The sequence below is a fragment of the Ascochyta rabiei genome, chromosome 2, assembly GCF_004011695.2.
Source record: "Ascochyta rabiei chromosome 2, complete sequence".
NCBI lineage: Eukaryota > Fungi > Ascomycota > Dothideomycetes > Pleosporales > Didymellaceae > Ascochyta > Ascochyta rabiei.
In genome coordinates, this window is record NC_082406.1 from 941,094 (window position 1) to 956,823 (window position 15,730).

General features: G+C 49.7%; 6 protein-coding genes across 6 annotated transcripts, besides 8 other annotated features; 5 read left to right on the forward strand and 1 right to left on the reverse strand.

Annotated features, from left to right (window-relative positions):
- Window positions 1-458: 458 nt before the first annotated feature.
- Window positions 459-514: a tandem repeat.
- A 555-nt stretch (window positions 515-1,069) lies between these two features.
- Window positions 1,070-1,106: a tandem repeat.
- Window positions 1,107-1,204: 98 nt separating this feature from the next.
- EKO05_0001236 (Transmembrane osmosensor) lies at window positions 1,205-2,293 on the forward strand (the record flags this gene model as incomplete). The annotated part of the gene is made up of 4 exons (XM_038937304.1): window positions 1,205-1,354; window positions 1,406-1,561; window positions 1,610-1,732; window positions 1,781-2,293. The coding sequence occupies 4 exons, from the start codon at window positions 1,205-1,207 to the stop codon at window positions 2,291-2,293; spliced, it is 942 nt and encodes a 313-aa protein (XP_038801995.1).
- A 418-nt stretch (window positions 2,294-2,711) lies between these two features.
- Window positions 2,712-2,745: a tandem repeat.
- Window positions 2,746-3,622: 877 nt separating this feature from the next.
- Window positions 3,623-4,128, reverse strand: EKO05_0001237 (37S ribosomal protein S16, mitochondrial; the record flags this gene model as incomplete). Its single annotated transcript, XM_038937305.1, has 2 exons — window positions 3,623-3,772; window positions 3,868-4,128. 2 exons carry the CDS (start codon window positions 4,126-4,128, stop codon window positions 3,623-3,625), a joined length of 411 nt encoding a protein of 136 aa, XP_038801996.1.
- Window positions 4,129-4,490: 362 nt separating this feature from the next.
- On the forward strand, window positions 4,491-5,304 carry EKO05_0001238 (NAD(P)H-hydrate epimerase; the record flags this gene model as incomplete). Its single annotated transcript, XM_038937562.1, has 3 exons — window positions 4,491-4,502; window positions 4,552-4,821; window positions 4,876-5,304. The coding sequence occupies 3 exons, from the start codon at window positions 4,491-4,493 to the stop codon at window positions 5,302-5,304; spliced, it is 711 nt and encodes a 236-aa protein (XP_038801997.1).
- Window positions 5,305-5,729: 425 nt separating this feature from the next.
- On the forward strand, window positions 5,730-7,564 carry EKO05_0001239 (Methylcrotonoyl-CoA carboxylase; the record flags this gene model as incomplete). Its single annotated transcript, XM_038937414.1, has 2 exons — window positions 5,730-7,210; window positions 7,270-7,564. The coding sequence occupies 2 exons, from the start codon at window positions 5,730-5,732 to the stop codon at window positions 7,562-7,564; spliced, it is 1,776 nt and encodes a 591-aa protein (XP_038801998.1).
- Window positions 7,565-8,266: 702 nt separating this feature from the next.
- EKO05_0001240 (Mannan endo-1,6-alpha-mannosidase) lies at window positions 8,267-9,858 on the forward strand (the record flags this gene model as incomplete). The annotated part of the gene is made up of 4 exons (XM_038937289.1): window positions 8,267-8,375; window positions 8,433-8,677; window positions 8,727-9,209; window positions 9,262-9,858. 4 exons carry the CDS (start codon window positions 8,267-8,269, stop codon window positions 9,856-9,858), a joined length of 1,434 nt encoding a protein of 477 aa, XP_038801999.1.
- A 220-nt stretch (window positions 9,859-10,078) lies between these two features.
- Window positions 10,079-10,635: a mobile genetic element.
- Window positions 10,366-10,395: a tandem repeat.
- Window positions 10,599-12,482: a mobile genetic element.
- Window positions 12,483-14,046: a mobile genetic element.
- A 282-nt stretch (window positions 14,047-14,328) lies between these two features.
- Window positions 14,329-14,351: a tandem repeat.
- Window positions 14,352-14,364: 13 nt separating this feature from the next.
- On the forward strand, window positions 14,365-15,351 carry EKO05_0001241 (uncharacterized protein; the record flags this gene model as incomplete). Its single annotated transcript, XM_038944934.1, has 1 exon — window positions 14,365-15,351. The coding sequence occupies one exon, from the start codon at window positions 14,365-14,367 to the stop codon at window positions 15,349-15,351; it is 987 nt and encodes a 328-aa protein (XP_038802000.1).
- Between the last annotated feature and the right edge of the window lie 379 nt (window positions 15,352-15,730).

Consider the following 15,730-nt stretch of genomic DNA (forward strand, 5'->3'; position numbering starts at 1 on the left):
CGGCAAGTCACATTCTTCACACGTGGAGGTGCTGAGATGACGATGGTGCGCGCTCCAATCCAGGTTCTGGGCGGTGCGGTTGTGAGGGTATCGGTGCCTGGTTGTAGGAGTCGTGTTTCAGCGGCGTTGCAGAAGGAGGGCGGACCGTGGCTAGCTGCGCAGAAGCGGTGATGTTCCGGGGGGTGGGTGAAGACACGTGCTGCGTGGAACCTGCAGTGACATGGACGGTGATGCAGGATGGGATTGTGAACAGTGCGAGCATGTGCAGTGCGCCTGGAGATGGGTGTGCGTGGTGACAGTGCAGACAGGACGTGTTCCAGGGGTCATGGCTGTGGGGTCAAATTGGTCTGCCATGCAATTGAACGAGTGTCCCCTCCCAGAAAGAAGGAGGTAGCCACTGCACGCAGACTGGGCCTGTCTCTCGACGGTCCCACTGCTGAGCTGAAGATGCTGCTGGAGTACTTTGTGTACTTTGTGTACTTTGTGTACTTTGTGTACTTTGTGTACTTTGTGTGCTCTGCAGCCACTCAGCATCAGTAGAGCACAAGTCGCGGTTGACCTGGCTGACGTGGTGCAGGCGCATCGCCAATCCAAATTTAACACGCGCGTCCCCTTCCAGACCCCGTTGAACAGGCCCGGCCATCTCCAAGCGGGCCCTCCCCCAGCCCTACTGCAGACCAGGAGGCCAATCGCTCGCAGCGGCTTGGCCCATCCTGAAACCGAACTGCTGTGCTGCACGCTGCTCCTCTCCCAGCGCAATACTTGACTGGCAGCTTCCACGGCCCTCGACACCCACGCAGCCCTCGAAGCCTCACCGACTCTGCAGCCGCCGCCGCTGCCCTTGCACAGAGTACCTGGCGACTGGCCATCTGCCTATCCGTGCCGCAGTCTGCCTCAGTGCCTGTGGTCCGCCTGTGATCCGCCTGTGATCCGCCATAGCCGCAGCGTCGTATTGCGCCGCGCGCCGTGTGCTGTCTGTACATAGCAGCCACCCTCCCCTCACGCGCGCCTGAACCACTGGACATCGACCCTTAGCTGGACTGACGCTCGACACCACCCGCCGCTCCTTCACCACCACCACCTCCACCACCGCCACCACCACCACCGCTGCCTGCACGCACGCACGCCGACCACCACGCTCATTCTTCCCACGGCCGTCGTTCTGCCTCGCATCCCTTAATCTCACGCCCGCCTGCTCCGCTACATGCCCGCGTACGGCTCCACCGCATCGCCCTCTCTGCGCAAAATGGAATCCGGCTACGGCAACGGCTACAACGGCCAGCGTGCCGCCTCGTTCAGCGTCGGCCGCATTATCGGCGACCCCTTCGCGCTGGCCACCATCTCTATCGGCATTGTCAGTCCGCCTGTGTGCTGCGCTTGCGGCTGAACGCTAACTGTGTGACAGCTCGCCTGGATCATCGCCTTTGTGGCCAGCATCATATCCGCCATTCGCGGTGGCTTCCCCAACTTCGCCTGGTGGACCCTGGTCTTCATGTTCTTCTGCATCGTCGGCGTCACCGTCACCGTCGCTTCGGACGCTGAGAGAACCTACCATGTGGCTGTAGGTCGAAGAACCCTTGGTAGCTGGATCGCCTGCTGACCCACCCAGATTGTTGGTTTCCTTGCTGCAGGACTCGTCTTTACCACTTCCTCGGTCAACTCGCTCGTCTACTCGCCAATTGCTCCCTTTGAGGCCGCCGCTGCTGGTTACATCTTGCTCTCCATGATCGCCGTACGCCTTCCCCTTATATTCAAGAGAACACACCACTGACAAGTGCAGATTGTTTGGATCTTTTACTATGGCTCCCAACCGAGTGCTGGCCACCGCACTTTCGTCGACTCGTACGCCCTGCACAAGGAGCAGCCCGGCTCACGCTCCTCGCGGCCCATCTCCAACGGCTACACCAACCGCCCACAAACCCAAATCTCCAACAGCCAGCAGCCGCAGATGTACACCTCGGCCCAGCTCAACGGCTTCGAAACGTCATCCCCCGTCTCCGGCTACCCCGGCGGTCCCCCAGGAGCTCAGGGCCGCAACTCAGCCGCCCCACAATTCGGCGGCATGAACGCGCAAACACCCACGCAAGACGAGCCCGCCGAGCAAGGCATCGAGTACCCGTACCGCGCCAAGGCCATCTACAGCTACGAAGCGAACCCCGACGACGCCAACGAGATCAGCTTCCAGAAGCACGATATCCTTGAGGTCAGCGACGTCAGCGGGCGGTGGTGGCAGGCGAAGAAGCCCAACGGCGAGACGGGCATTGCGCCGAGCAATTATCTCATCCTGCTGTAGAGGACTGGATCTTCTGCATTGTATCTTCTGCCTAATGACCTCACCACGACTCTCCTAGCTGTACGATACATTCGACCGACGAGACTATTTGGCAGCCCAGCTTAGCTGGGTGGAGGGATGTTATTTGAGAGGGCTTTTTTTCTAGGCCATTTTGCCGGATGAGAAGAAAGCCATGTTCGTCTGACTTGCATCTCATCCACCAAGTGTTTTCTTCAAGCCGCAAGAGGAAAGGACAGACGAACGGCGAGGAGAGGAGAGCTTGAGGCAGGGAAAATTCGCTTCGATTTTCTTCTGCACGATACCCGGACCATACCACACCATACTCGCGTCTGTCTTTTTCCTTTAGATAATTTCAAATCTTTTCGTCCACTCATCTTCTTCCTCTCCTTTCGCCATCTAGGGGTTGTTTGACACCACTTTTTTCTTCTTTTCCACTTTTTTTCTTCTCTTCTGACGCGTTGGCTTGCAACCAACCACCACCTCCAGTCCCTTGTACAAACTTTCATCCATTCATTCTTTTTCCCTTTTTCTTTTTTTTTCTCCATGCTGTTTGGCATGCTGTTTCATACTTGAATGCATAGCTGGTGTTTATCATCTATCCTCCGTTCGCCGTCGTTCGTCTTCCGTAGATAGCCTCAATGGCAACCAACAGCAGCACCGACCCAGCACAGCAACACCGTCTTCCCACCAAGTGACATGCCACGCTAGACAAAATAGCCAACTCGCAAATGAGCCACGTCGGCTCCCTGGATTCAAAACACTACCTCGCTATCCTGTCTCGTTCGTCTTGTTAGGGTCCTCTGGATTCATTTCGTTTACTTCATCTTGGGCTGGCTTCGTGTGCGTTTTTGCTTCCTGACGGCGCCACAATGGGAGTTCCTCTGTCCCAGACCAGGGGTGCCCGTGGTATGTCGACTGTTCTGTTCGGGGTAGAATGTGCTTGGAAGCTGGGATACTGGGATGCGAGTGTTTTGTGGTTTCATTTCCTCTTATTCCTTCTTGGTGTTGGTGTTACAGAATATACAAAGCCCTCTTCTTATACCAAGGATGGAAGATGGTATAATACGGTACAACATCCACGTTCTCTTCCTGTACTAAGAAACAAACCAGATAACGCCCGTCGATGCATCGTGTGCGGCTCGCCTGTCTGTCGCCATCTCTCATGTGCCCAACCTCCTAATCGGCGCTGCCCAACGTGTCCACCAAGGTCGTGTAGAGCGGACCGTAGACAGATAACGTGCTTGCTCCTCTCCATCTTGAATAGCTGCAACTCGAGTCCCAGTGTATCGCTCTCGGGGTACTCGTCATTTTCTCCTCCAAGTTGCGCGTTTACGCCTCGGCCTTCTGCTCCTGGGTGACGGCGGCTTCTGCGGGGGGTGTGGCAGGCGTCTCTGGTATTATCGACTTGGCGGCTGAGTCGGCCTTGATGACCTGGCCCTGGATCTGCGAGATGCGGTACTGCGGCTCGAGAATGCCAACCTTGGGTGTTTGTGAGTATTGTGCTTCAATTGTGGGTTTCAATCGCACTGCGCATGCGCCTTGCATCTTGTGTCGAATTGAAGGTCACAACGTACCATGCTCAACAACCGCCACGCCGTGTCACTCGGCTGCGCACCCACACCGACCCAGTACCGCGCTCTGCTTACATCCAGCTTGATGTCCTTCCACGGCCGTCCATGGGTGTCGCCTGGTCGTGGCGGCTGCGGGATTGGGTTGTATGTGCCGAGGACTTCGAGGGGCCGCGAATTGCGCGCGGTGCGGACGTGGGTAAGCACAATATTGTAGAAGGGTGCGTGCTTCTTGCCGAAGCGCGAGAGGCGGATGCGTAGGACCATGGCTGGGTGGCGGGCGTGGGGGCTTTGGAGACACGACGGGTGCAATGGAGATGCGACTGCAGTTATGGACGCGCGAGACGTTTTTGGACCGGGGTTTTGCCGATAACTAAAAGCACGTGATGCAGGTGAAGGAAGACTGAGGCTGGTTCAATTTCTACCTACACGTTTGACTTTTGTTATACAGGCTTGCAAATAGACTTGCAAATGTGTGCAAAGCGACACCTAGGTTCTGACGTTCTTCCATTCTGAGACGACCATCCATGTCCTCACTTGAGCTGTGATGTAATCGTACCGCTTGAATGGCTTGAGCAATTGTTAATCTTCACAAACGCAGCATAACCAGCAATCTCACATATCTCAACATGGCGCTTCGCGTACGTGTCGATCAACATCGCTCCTTATAACCACTGACTACTACGCCAGACAATCTCCGCGAAAAGCGCAGCAGCGCTCGACCAAGAGCTCATGTCCACCGGCGCATTTTCCATCGACCAGTTGATGGAACTCGCTGGCCTCAGTGTCTCACAGGCACTCTTCAAGCTCCAGCCTCTCAACAAGGGCAAGAGGATCTTGGTTGCATGCGGCCCAGGAAACAATGGAGGTGACGGGCTCGTTGCTGCACGTCACCTTTTCCACTACGGATACCAACCGACCATTTACTACCCCAAGCAGAGCAAGAATGAGCTTTACCAAGTGAGTTTAAAGAGTCTAGAACGGTGTAGATGCAGAGAACCTGACAGCCCCAAGCGACTGAAGAAGCAACTGGAGGACTTAAAGGTTCCATTCACAGAGGATTTCAACAGCGCACTACAACAAACCGACCATGTCGTCGACGCCATCTTCGGCTTCTCGTTTTCTGGCGAAGTTCGTGAGCCCTTTCCCAAAGTGATCGACGCTTTGGCATCAACCAGGGTTCCTGTCCTCGCGGTCGATGCTCCTTCGTCATGGGACATCGAGGACGGACCGAGGGAGGATGGACCAGGCAAGGGATTCATGCCGCCGGCTCTCATCAGCTTGACGGCTCCTAAGCCGCTGGTAAAGTGGTTCAAGGGAAGGCATTTCTTGGGAGGACGTTTCTTGAGCCCGGCGATGGCGGAGAAGTTTGGGCTGGATATCCCAAAGTACGAAGGGCTGGATCAGGTGGTTGAAGTACCTGTGGAGAGCGAAAAACTGTGAATATTACTAGAAAGGTATTGCATCTCATAATCACACATGGAACTGGGCATCAAAGCTCGGATTTACCATGGTGTCTGTTGTTGCGGCTTTCAGAGTTCTTTCGTACCTCCCGCCTTCAGCTAGTTCACTTTCCCCGCAACCGCGGCTGACGCTTTCCTTCGGTACATGCGGTCTAATCCCGTCGTGCCAACCCCAGCTTCTACGACGTGACAGCTCTTGTGCGTTTCTTGAGCCGCTTCATAACCGAAACGCGAGGTCGTGCTGTGCCGTGAAATTCTTCTTTCTCCCCTGCAGCTATTCATACCGACGTAGCAACCTCCAGTTACCGTCCTGTTCACATTTGTCTCTTTCATTGTTGTGGTACGCATCAGCAGGCAGGGATCAACAGTCGCAAACTAACAAAGTGTAGAGGGAGGTTTGGAAACATGGCCTCCAAAGCACCATCGAGGGAGGCTCTGACGCTTCTCAAGCACTCCATTCGCCCTGCGACAGCCATCCGTTCGCAGGTGCAGTCGCGTCTTGTTCCTTGCGCTGGTGCTTCGCTGCGTTCTCACGCTCACGCTCACCCGTCGCGACAAATATCACGGAGTACTGCGACTTTCACGCACTCCCACCATGCCGACGCCGTGTCTGTTATTCCTACGTTGGTGGACACCAACTCGGCAGACTTCAAGGAGAACAGGCGCGAAATGGAGGAGGTCACCGACAAGTTGAACGACTTGCACTCCAAGATCGCGCAGGGCGGACCACAGAAAGCAAGAGACAAGCACCTCCAGCGCGGCAAGATGCTCGTCAGAGATCGCATTACAGCGCTCATTGACCCGGGTACGCCGTTTCTGGAGTTGAGCCAGATGGCTGGTTACGAGGTCTACCCAGGAGAAGACACGCCTGCGGCTGGTATCGTAACTGGCATTGGAACAGTCAATGGCGTTCAATGCATGGTGGTTGCAAATGACAGTACTGTCAAAGGAGGCACATACTACCCACTTACTGTCAAGAAGCACCTCCGGGCTCAGGCGATTGCACAGGAGAACCGTCTACCCTGCATCTACCTCGTCGATTCTGGCGGTGCAAACCTGCCTCACCAGGCTGATGTCTTTCCAGACGTCAACCACTTCGGCCGCATCTTCTACAACCAAGCACGCATGTCCGGCATGGGCATTCCCCAGATCAGTGTCGTAATGGGCCCCTGTACAGCTGGTGGCGCCTATATTCCCAGTATGAGTGATGAGAGCATCATCGTCGAAAACCAGGGTCACATCTTCCTCGCTGGCCCACCGCTTGTCAAGGCGGCGACTGGCGAAGTTGTCTCGGCAGAGGATCTCGGTGGCGGCAAGCTTCACAGCGAAGTCTCAGGTGTCACGGATTACCTAGCGGTCGACGATGCACACGCGCTCGTCCTGGCAAGAAGGAGCATTGGCAACCTTAACTGGCACCGCAATCAGACTGTTTCCGTGAAACCTGCGTTCAAAGAGCCATTGTACGACCCAAAAGAGTTGAATGGCATTGTGGGAACCAACTTGCGCAAGCAGATTCCGATACACGAAGTCATTGCACGTATCGTAGACGGATCATCATTCTCAGAGTTCAAACCTCTGTACGGCTCCACGCTTGTCACTGGGTTTGCAACCATCTACGGGCATCCTGTTGGCATTGTAGCAAACAACGGCATCCTTTTCAGCGAAAGCTCACTCAAGGGTGCTCATTTCGTCCAACTATGCGGCAAGCGCCAGATCCCCTTGATCTTCCTGCAGCACATCTCTGGCTTCATGGTTGGTCAGGACGCCGAGAAGGGCGGTATCGCGAAGAACGGCGCTAAGCTGGTTACGGCTGTCAGCTGCGTCGACGTGCCAAAGTTCACAGTAGTCGTCGGATCCAGTGCCGGCGCTGGTAACTACGGAATGTGGTAAGTGATCCCTGCGTAAACTGGGTCAATAGAACACTTCGGACTGACATGATCCGCAGCGGTCGTGCTTATTCTCCTCGCCTTCTGTTCACCTGGCCTAATGCAAAGACATCCATCATGGGCGCAGAGCAGCTGTCCTCGGTCATGGCAGCTGTGGGCAAGTCGGACCCCGAGCTTAAGAGCAGGATTGAGCACGAGAGTCAAGCTACATTTGGATCGGCAAGACTGTGGGATGATGGCGTCATCCCTCCTGAGCACACAAGAAGAGTGCTTGGTATGGGATTGCAGATGGCATGTGGTGGACAGAACACCGGTGTTGAGAAGGAGAGTAAGTGGGGCGTGTTCAGGATGTAGATTTCAGGATATATATAAATGGCTCCAATCTAGCTTGCATGAGTGAGCGCTGAATTCACTAGCGTCTTGGCGTAAGCTACAAGCTTTCCGGATAGCGAGCCCCTGACCACAAGCTCCACCCAAGCCTCTTGCCAACGAACCCTCTATCGCAGAAGGACGTGAACTAGAGGGCTGTTTGGTCTATGCAGTGGTAATACCCCAAAAACCTTCCGCAAGCAGCGCTGGTGCGCGCGCAGTCACGACGTAATGCGCGATCCACACTTTTACCTCTCTACCGGTCAGCAAATCTCCAGTCTGACCCACAGTAGTGCCACTTTTCCGCAACAGGAAGGCCCCACCATCAAATTGAGATCGTATAGGGTTGTGTGAATGGTTGGAAGATCATGGACGGGTACACGCACACGAGTCTAGGATTGTTGTGAGGTCAACCTCGCGTGTGTGGTACGAGGGGTAGGGTTGCCAATCAACGAGCACGCCTCGTTGGATCCTGAAAGCGGAGTTCGCATCCCATTCCATACACGCGCATCCGGCAGTGTGATGTGCACGATTATCCTCGTGCTGCTGATTTTCGTCTCTCCTTAACACTCTTTCTTCACGCAGTGATTCCGTCGCTCGTTTTCTTACTCCTACGTCATTGCGCTTGAGTGAGGTTTCGGTGCCAGCTACTCGACTTGTTCGATTTATTCACATGCTCGCTTCGAGATGAGGTGGTTTAGTTCTGCGCAAGCGCTGGCAGCGCTTAGCCTGCTCTCGTCTACGTCCGTTGTGCGCCCGCTGGTTAATGCGATTGACTTGGATCCTACACAGCCTGGTGCGTAGTCTTTGTAGCCTCTTTCAGCACCCACAAAACACTAATGCGCAAGCGCAGACTCGATCAAGGATGCATCTTCAAAAATCGCATCAGAGCTGGTTGCGCAGTATGCCAGTAAAGATGCCAGTGGCGTGCACGTCCTCGGTGGCTACCCTGGAGTCCTGTACCCGCCGTATTACTGGTGGCAAGCTGGTGCTATGTTCGGAACGTTGTTGGACTACTGGCGTTATACTGGTGATGATCAATACAACGACATGATGCACGAAGGTATGGTACATCAATTTGGAGAGCATCTGGATCTGGTAGGCTTCCGCGCAGAACTTGCTGAGAATTCAATTCTGACACCGATAGATGCCAAGCAATCAGTCCAAGAACGAAGGAAACGACGACCAGGTCTTCTGGGCTTTCACTATGATGTCGGCCGCCGAGTACAACTTCCCGGCGCCTCCTGATGATAAGCCAGGCTGGCTCGCAATGGTCCAGTCTGTGTTCAATCAGTTTGTCAAGCGCTACAACAAGGAGGTCGAAGATGGCAACTGCAAAGGTGGGATGCGCTGGCAGATTTATCCCTGGTTGAACGGGTGGACCTACAAGAACACTGCCTCAAACGGCGGACTTTTTCACCTGGGCGCCAGACTGGCCATGTTTACAAAGAATGAGACTTACGCCGAGTGGGCGGAAAAAGCGTACGACTGGATGAACGACAGTGCGCTGCTGGACGACGACGGCACTGTCAACGACGGCATGTCCATGACCACCAACCCACCCTGCAAAGAAGCAGACAAAACGCCCTGGACATACAACTACGGTATTATGATCGCCGGAGCTGCATATGTAAGTTCAACTCCTTTGCTCCTATCCCTTTTTCTATCACTAACAGGCCTAGATGTACAACCATACTAACGGAGCTGACAAATGGCGCAAAGCTCTGGAGCGTCACCTGAACAAAACAGACCAGTTCTTCCCCCAGTACTACAAAGGCATCATGACAGAAATCTGCGAGGCGAAAGAACTGTGCAACACCGACCAAGAGTCCTTCAAGGCTTACCTCTCCCGCTGGCTAGGCATATGCGTCCAGATGGCACCCTGGACCCACGATCTGATCATGCCGCGGCTGCAAACCTCGGCCAAAGCCGCAGCGCAAACCTGCGTCGCCCCCTCCCAGCACGGCGCAGGAAGCTACGCGTGCGGTATGCGCTGGTGGTGGAACGGACACGACGGATACCAGGGTGTAGGGCAGCAGATGACGGCTCTCAACCTCATCAGTGTGCTGAATGTCGATCGCGTCCCGCCGCCGTACAGTAGTAAGACTGGTGGTGAAAGCAAGGGTGATTCGAGCTTGGGGACAGGGAGCGTAGACGATGATATTCCGCAACTGCATAAGACCCCCGTTACTACGGGGGATAAGGCAGGCGCAGCCATATTGACCATCTTGGTCGTCGCGTTTGTGTTAGGGGGTGGCTGGTGGTTATGCATTGAGTAAAGTCGAGACAGATTTGGATACCCGCCATGAGACGGCGATACGAGAGAACAACGGATTTTCGGCGTCTGTATATGGTTAACAAGGTCTGTATATACCAACAAATCCTATCTATACCCATCAAATCGCATTCACAGAACTCTAGCCTACAAATTCGATTAGGCTTGCTCGGTTTAGGAATACCTCGGCTCAATGAGTTGCGGGGCATTATACCGTGTCCGTGCGCGCAACAACTAGAGTCGCGCAATAACCAAATCATTACAACTACACTATACTTTAACGCGTTATAACTTAACAACTATAGCAGCTATTAATAAAGCGCTTATAGCAATTAATGTGCTAAAACTAGGCAAAAAACTTATATATTAGCATTTTGCTACTAGGTTTAGCGTTAACTGCGTAACTCTAGCTTAGAGACATAAGCACGTTTAGGACTCCTAGGAGACTAAGGATATTAACTAGCAACGTTTAACACTATAACAGGAGATAGAGCTTATAAAGTATATAGAGTTACTTAGTACTTATTACTTACTACCTACTAGAGAGATAATCTAGAATTTCGCGTTGCTAGTAGCTCAAAATCTAGTTAGTAAGAGCTAAGTTACCTACTTTATTAACAAGTACTCTATCTATCTTATCTTGCGTTACTCTACTAGGATAGATTAACTATATTATAATGCTAATTCCTATAATAAATATACACTCTACTTTAACCTACTACAGCACAAAATCTCTAAATACTCTATTAAGGGTTGCTACATAACGTACTCTACAGGTAAGCGGATTAAACAGGTAAGCAGATTACTCTGCCAAGACTACACTAAATTTCTACCCTATTATAGCTTACATTAGCCTACTTTAGCCTTATATACAGTAGTGTAGTATATAATATTATTTAGAAACATCTTCTACAGCCTTCTTATATATACGTAAGTTATGTCTAATATTATAGCACTTTGTACAGCGTCTTTAGGTTACTTCCCCTCCTTTAGCACGCACTTACTTCTTTGCCTTCTTACTATTACTACACGCCCTAAACTTAGTTAGAGTAGTTAATTAAAGGCCTTCCTTAGCTGTTAGGACTCCCTCCTGCTATAATTACTTTCTTTTATGCGATTTACGTCGCATAGCAGCCTTATTTGCTGCTTAAAGCCTAGTAATCTCCCTTTAAGCTAATACTAGCTTATACGCTACTATAGCTGCGCCTTTAGTAAGCTTTTTAAAGGCCTTAACTATTAAAGTTAGTAAGCTGCTTACATGCCTTTAAATCCTCTCTTAAACTAGTGTTAATTGCGACCCTAATTGCAGGGTAGTGCTTAGGGTTTAGGACTGCTAGGGCTTATCTTCTATAGTAGGTAGTAGTAGGGTACGTAGGCAGATATCAAGACCTATTATAACCTGTTCTAGGTTAAGAGGGACTATTCTAGCGCCTTAGAAGCCTTCTTAGATATTGCTAGAAGTAAATATCTCCTTATAGGCGTCTATAAAGTATAGTAGGAACTTAGTTTTAGTAATATAAGTAATATAGTTATATATAAGATTCTTAGCTTAGCGCCTATATACCTTCTTTAGAGGGGTAAAATAACCTACATCTAGTAGTTATAAGAGGTAAGATAAGTGTAGAGGCATACATAGTATAACAATCTTTACTTTCTTACAGTATTGTTAGAAGTTAAGGGAGTTATAGCTCTTGTAGCTGTTAATAAGGAGCAGCTAGTGCACTCTTTAGGTGCGCGTCTTTGTATAGGCATTAAAGTGCTTTAACTAGTCTAGACTAAGCTTGTTAGTAGTCTATCTGTTCTTAGAGACTCTAATAACCTAGTTATAGGTCAGATTGTCCTCTTTATACTAGGCAGAGAGGTAGTTACAGCCTTTAAAGATAATAAAGGGTAGAATAGCCTACCCTATACTATTAATGCCCTATATAACTGTTATCTACTCTTAATTACCCTACTATACTACCTTTAGCTGTCCTTAACGCTCTAAGCCTATAATAACTACTCCTATTAATATCTAGCCTATTATAAAGCCTATCTTATTAAAGTTGTACATGTTATTGTTCTAGATACTATACTTAGCTTTAATATTTGCTATAAGCCTAAACTAGCCCCTAATAATCTCTAGATTCTTATAGAGGGCTCTCTTGTAGTTATACTTACAATTAAACCTTACTTTAAGGTTAGGGCGGCGCTTAATAAACGTGTTAGGCTAGTTTATGCTAACATAGCCTATATTACGCTTAGCATATAAAGAATTAGCTATATTAGCTATAGTAGCTAGCTAAGGGGTAAATCCTTGTATATCTAGCTTAAGGATATACTTAGCAATTACGTCCTCCTTAGTCTAGTCTATAATCTGTTAAACTAGCGTATAATTAGCTTGTGTAGGTTGTTCTGTATATTAAGCGTGTAGTGTGCTGTAAGGCGTGTTATATATAGCTGCAGCGCGTTATACAGTAAGTATTACGTCTTATTTAATTGCCTAGAGCGCAAGCTGTATTGTAGCTTCTCTTAAGGGCGTAGATTAATGTTGTTGTTAAGGCATTGCGTGGTAAGGTGGAGGTTTGGTGTGGTCTTGGCAGAGTGATCCGCTCACCCGTTTGATCCGCTTACCTGTGGAGTACGTTATATAATATAAATAAGAAGGGCTTTATAATTAGTATTATAGGTAGAATAAAACATATGTTTAGTAAGTATATATAGATAAAGGGAGAGATTAAAGCATCTATCTAGGATAGTAACTAAGCTTAGCAGACGCTTATAGCGTGTGTGTGTAGTAATAGAACAGTACTACTACTAGGCATTATCTATAAGTTAGCTAACGCTAGCATTAAATTAGACTAGGTAGCTAAAATTAAGCTAGAAAAACACTCTGTAATAGTTATATTATCTTTCTTAGGGTAGACAAATAGGGATATAGGCCTTACCTAGCTTAAGCAGGTATTTAATTACTACACTAAGGAGAAAGCACAAAGAAAGTAGAGGCTTTTAATACTAGATAGCTACAGATCCTACGTAACAATAGACTTTATTAAGTACTATAATAACTACAAGATCCTCCTAGCTGTTCTTCCCCCTTACTTAACCTAAACGCTCTAGCTGCTTAATATAGTACTGTTTAAGCCTCTATTAATAGTATACTTAAAAGCAGTTATAATATATATCTATAAGGCTTAAAATAACACACCTATTACTAGAGTAGACTTCTTCTGCCTATTCTAGCCAGCGTAGATGTGTAGCTTTACTAAAAAGCTAATACTTAAGTTCTTTAAGGTAATAGGTATCTATCTACTTAATCCTAACATTATCCTCTACTACTTTGTTAAAACACTAGAGAGCTTAGATTTAGATAGGTCCTTATTGTCTATTTATAGCAATAAGGATTAGCTTAAAATAGAGATGTTGTTATAGCATGTAGTTAAAAACTAGAGTAAGAGTAACATTAAAAAGATAAGACAATTAATCTACTATATTTTAGTTAAAACCTTACTCCTCTAGTATAAGATAGATAGCCTTAAAAAGACTCTAAAGACACAGAAGAAGTACAAAAAGAAGAGTAAAACCTTAGACTTACAGTAACAGCAGGAGTACTATAGTAGTGCAGTGTTCTAGTTACCTAGAAAGGTTAACAAAGCACGCTTCTGTAAGCAAGTTAGACAACGTAAGAAGAAGGAGGAGAGGCTTAGAAAAGCTACTAGTAAGGAAGTAGCAGCTGCTAAGAAGCTAGTTAAGGAGAAGGAGAAGGAGGAGAGGCGTGTGGCATAAGAGGCAGCTAAGGTAGTACGTAAGAAGGAGAAGGCTAATACAGTAAATTAGAAGGCTAAACAGAAGGCTAAAAAGTAGTATTAATAATAAGAGCTTAATGCTGTAAAAGCTATATAATTACTTTAAAAGGGTAAGAAGAAAGCTTTATAAGTAACCTAGCTAAAAAAGCGTTAAAAACGTGGTCCTAGGGATAATGTTGGTGGTTGTAGTCCCCCATCGCCGTCCCTAGCTCCCCCACTCAAAACCACATTACGTGGCCGCAACGTTAAGTTACCAGCCAAATTTAAATAGTATATCTTTTTTGCAAGTAATTAATTAGTACTACACTATAAAATTATAAAATAATAGCTGTTGTAGGTGGCTCTATAGCCTTATCTAATTTTGAGCGTTGAGGTGGTTTTCGGTCGTTGCGCGCACGGACACGGTAGACCGACAGACCCAACTCCAAACGCCATTAAACATTGTTTCACAGCAACAATGCCACTCACTGTTCACTGATTCTTCTTTCAAGAAAGAAAGCAAGGTATATTAATGCTTACCACCATCGCTGCAACCTCTTTCAATCGCCCCAACTCGATTTTCTAGTCTAAGACAAGAGAATAGCAACCTGTACAAGCACCTGACGCACTCGAAAAGCCTCTATCAAGAACGAAACCCCGAACATATATCTTGAAACCTCTCTCACGCGACCCACAAATCCTCTCACGAATCTCCTCTCTGTCTCTCTCTCTCCATAGCTACCAAAATGACAACCCAAAACAAGCATCCCCTCCCCACTCCACCCTTCTACCCCATCCCCAACATCAACAACCTCCGCGACGCAGCTCTACATCCGCTGCCCACCCCCCATGGCAAGCTACGTCCCGGCCTCCTCTTCCGCAGCGCCGACGTAAGCAAGCTCGACCTCTCAGGCTGGCAAGCCCTGCACGCCCTAGGCATCGCGCACGTCTTCGACCTACGCAGCAAGCCCGAAGTAGAGCGCGGACAAGCCAGCAGCGGCACGCAACCAGAGTGGCAAGCAGCGATGGAGAAAGCAGACGTGCAGCGCACCTGGGTGCCCGTGTTCAGCGAACAGGACTACTCGCCCGAAGGCCTCGCGGGGCGGTACGCAAAGTACATGGCCTCGTCTGTGCAAGGCTTCGTGGCGGCGTATCGCGATATCCTGCGGAGTGGGGGGGATGCGTATCGTACCATCTTCCTGTACCTTGCCAATCTGCCCGTGTCGGCTGCTCACGGCGCAAACGACACGCCACCGCGCGCCGCGCTCATCCACTGCACAGCGGGCAAAGACCGGACGGGGGTTTTCTTCGGTGTTCTGTTCGACTTCCTCGGCGTGGAGCGCGGCGCTATCGCGGAAGAGTACAATCTGACCGAGCTCGGATTGCAGGACGTTCGTGAAGACGTAGTTGGGCGCCTTCTCCAGTCGCCGGGGTTCAGAAAGTACATGCTGAGTCTGATGACGGGGGAGGAGTTGAGCAAGGAAGAACTAGCCAAACTGATTGAGAAGGGGGATGCACAGGTGGAAGAGGAGTTGGCGGTTTCACCAGAGGTGCGCGAGGAAGGAAGACAGGCGGCGCTGAGGATGATCGGGGCACGCAAGGAGAGTATGCTCGCGACGCTGGACATGGTGGATCGCGAGTTTGGTGGGTCCGAGAAGTATATGAGAACGGTGTGCGGGCTGAACGACGATGATCTGGAGAAGCTACAGAGAGTACTGGTTATCAAGAAGTGACTCCCTGCAGGATCGTCCATGTTGTAGTGCTGGCGAACTTGGTCAAGCATTCGTACAGAAACAGCTGGTCGGTCATTGCCAAGGCTCGACAAAGATAGAAGAAGAGGAAAGCCTGTGGGGACCTTGGTTGGTGTAAATCATGCAGGCTAGACTTAGAATCTCATACGCTGAATCTAGACAGTAATCTTTTCATTGAGTAGCAGGTTTTACCTCATCGTCTCAACCCATCGTCGATGACCTGATTATCTGTAATTGGGCAAGTCTTATAGACATAAACGCTTAGGACTGTCGACCTAGCAACTTTTGATGAAAGATGAATGGCTTCGAAATCAAACATCCGCCCACGCTGGTAGTACTTTTAGACTGAGAAGTAGGAGAC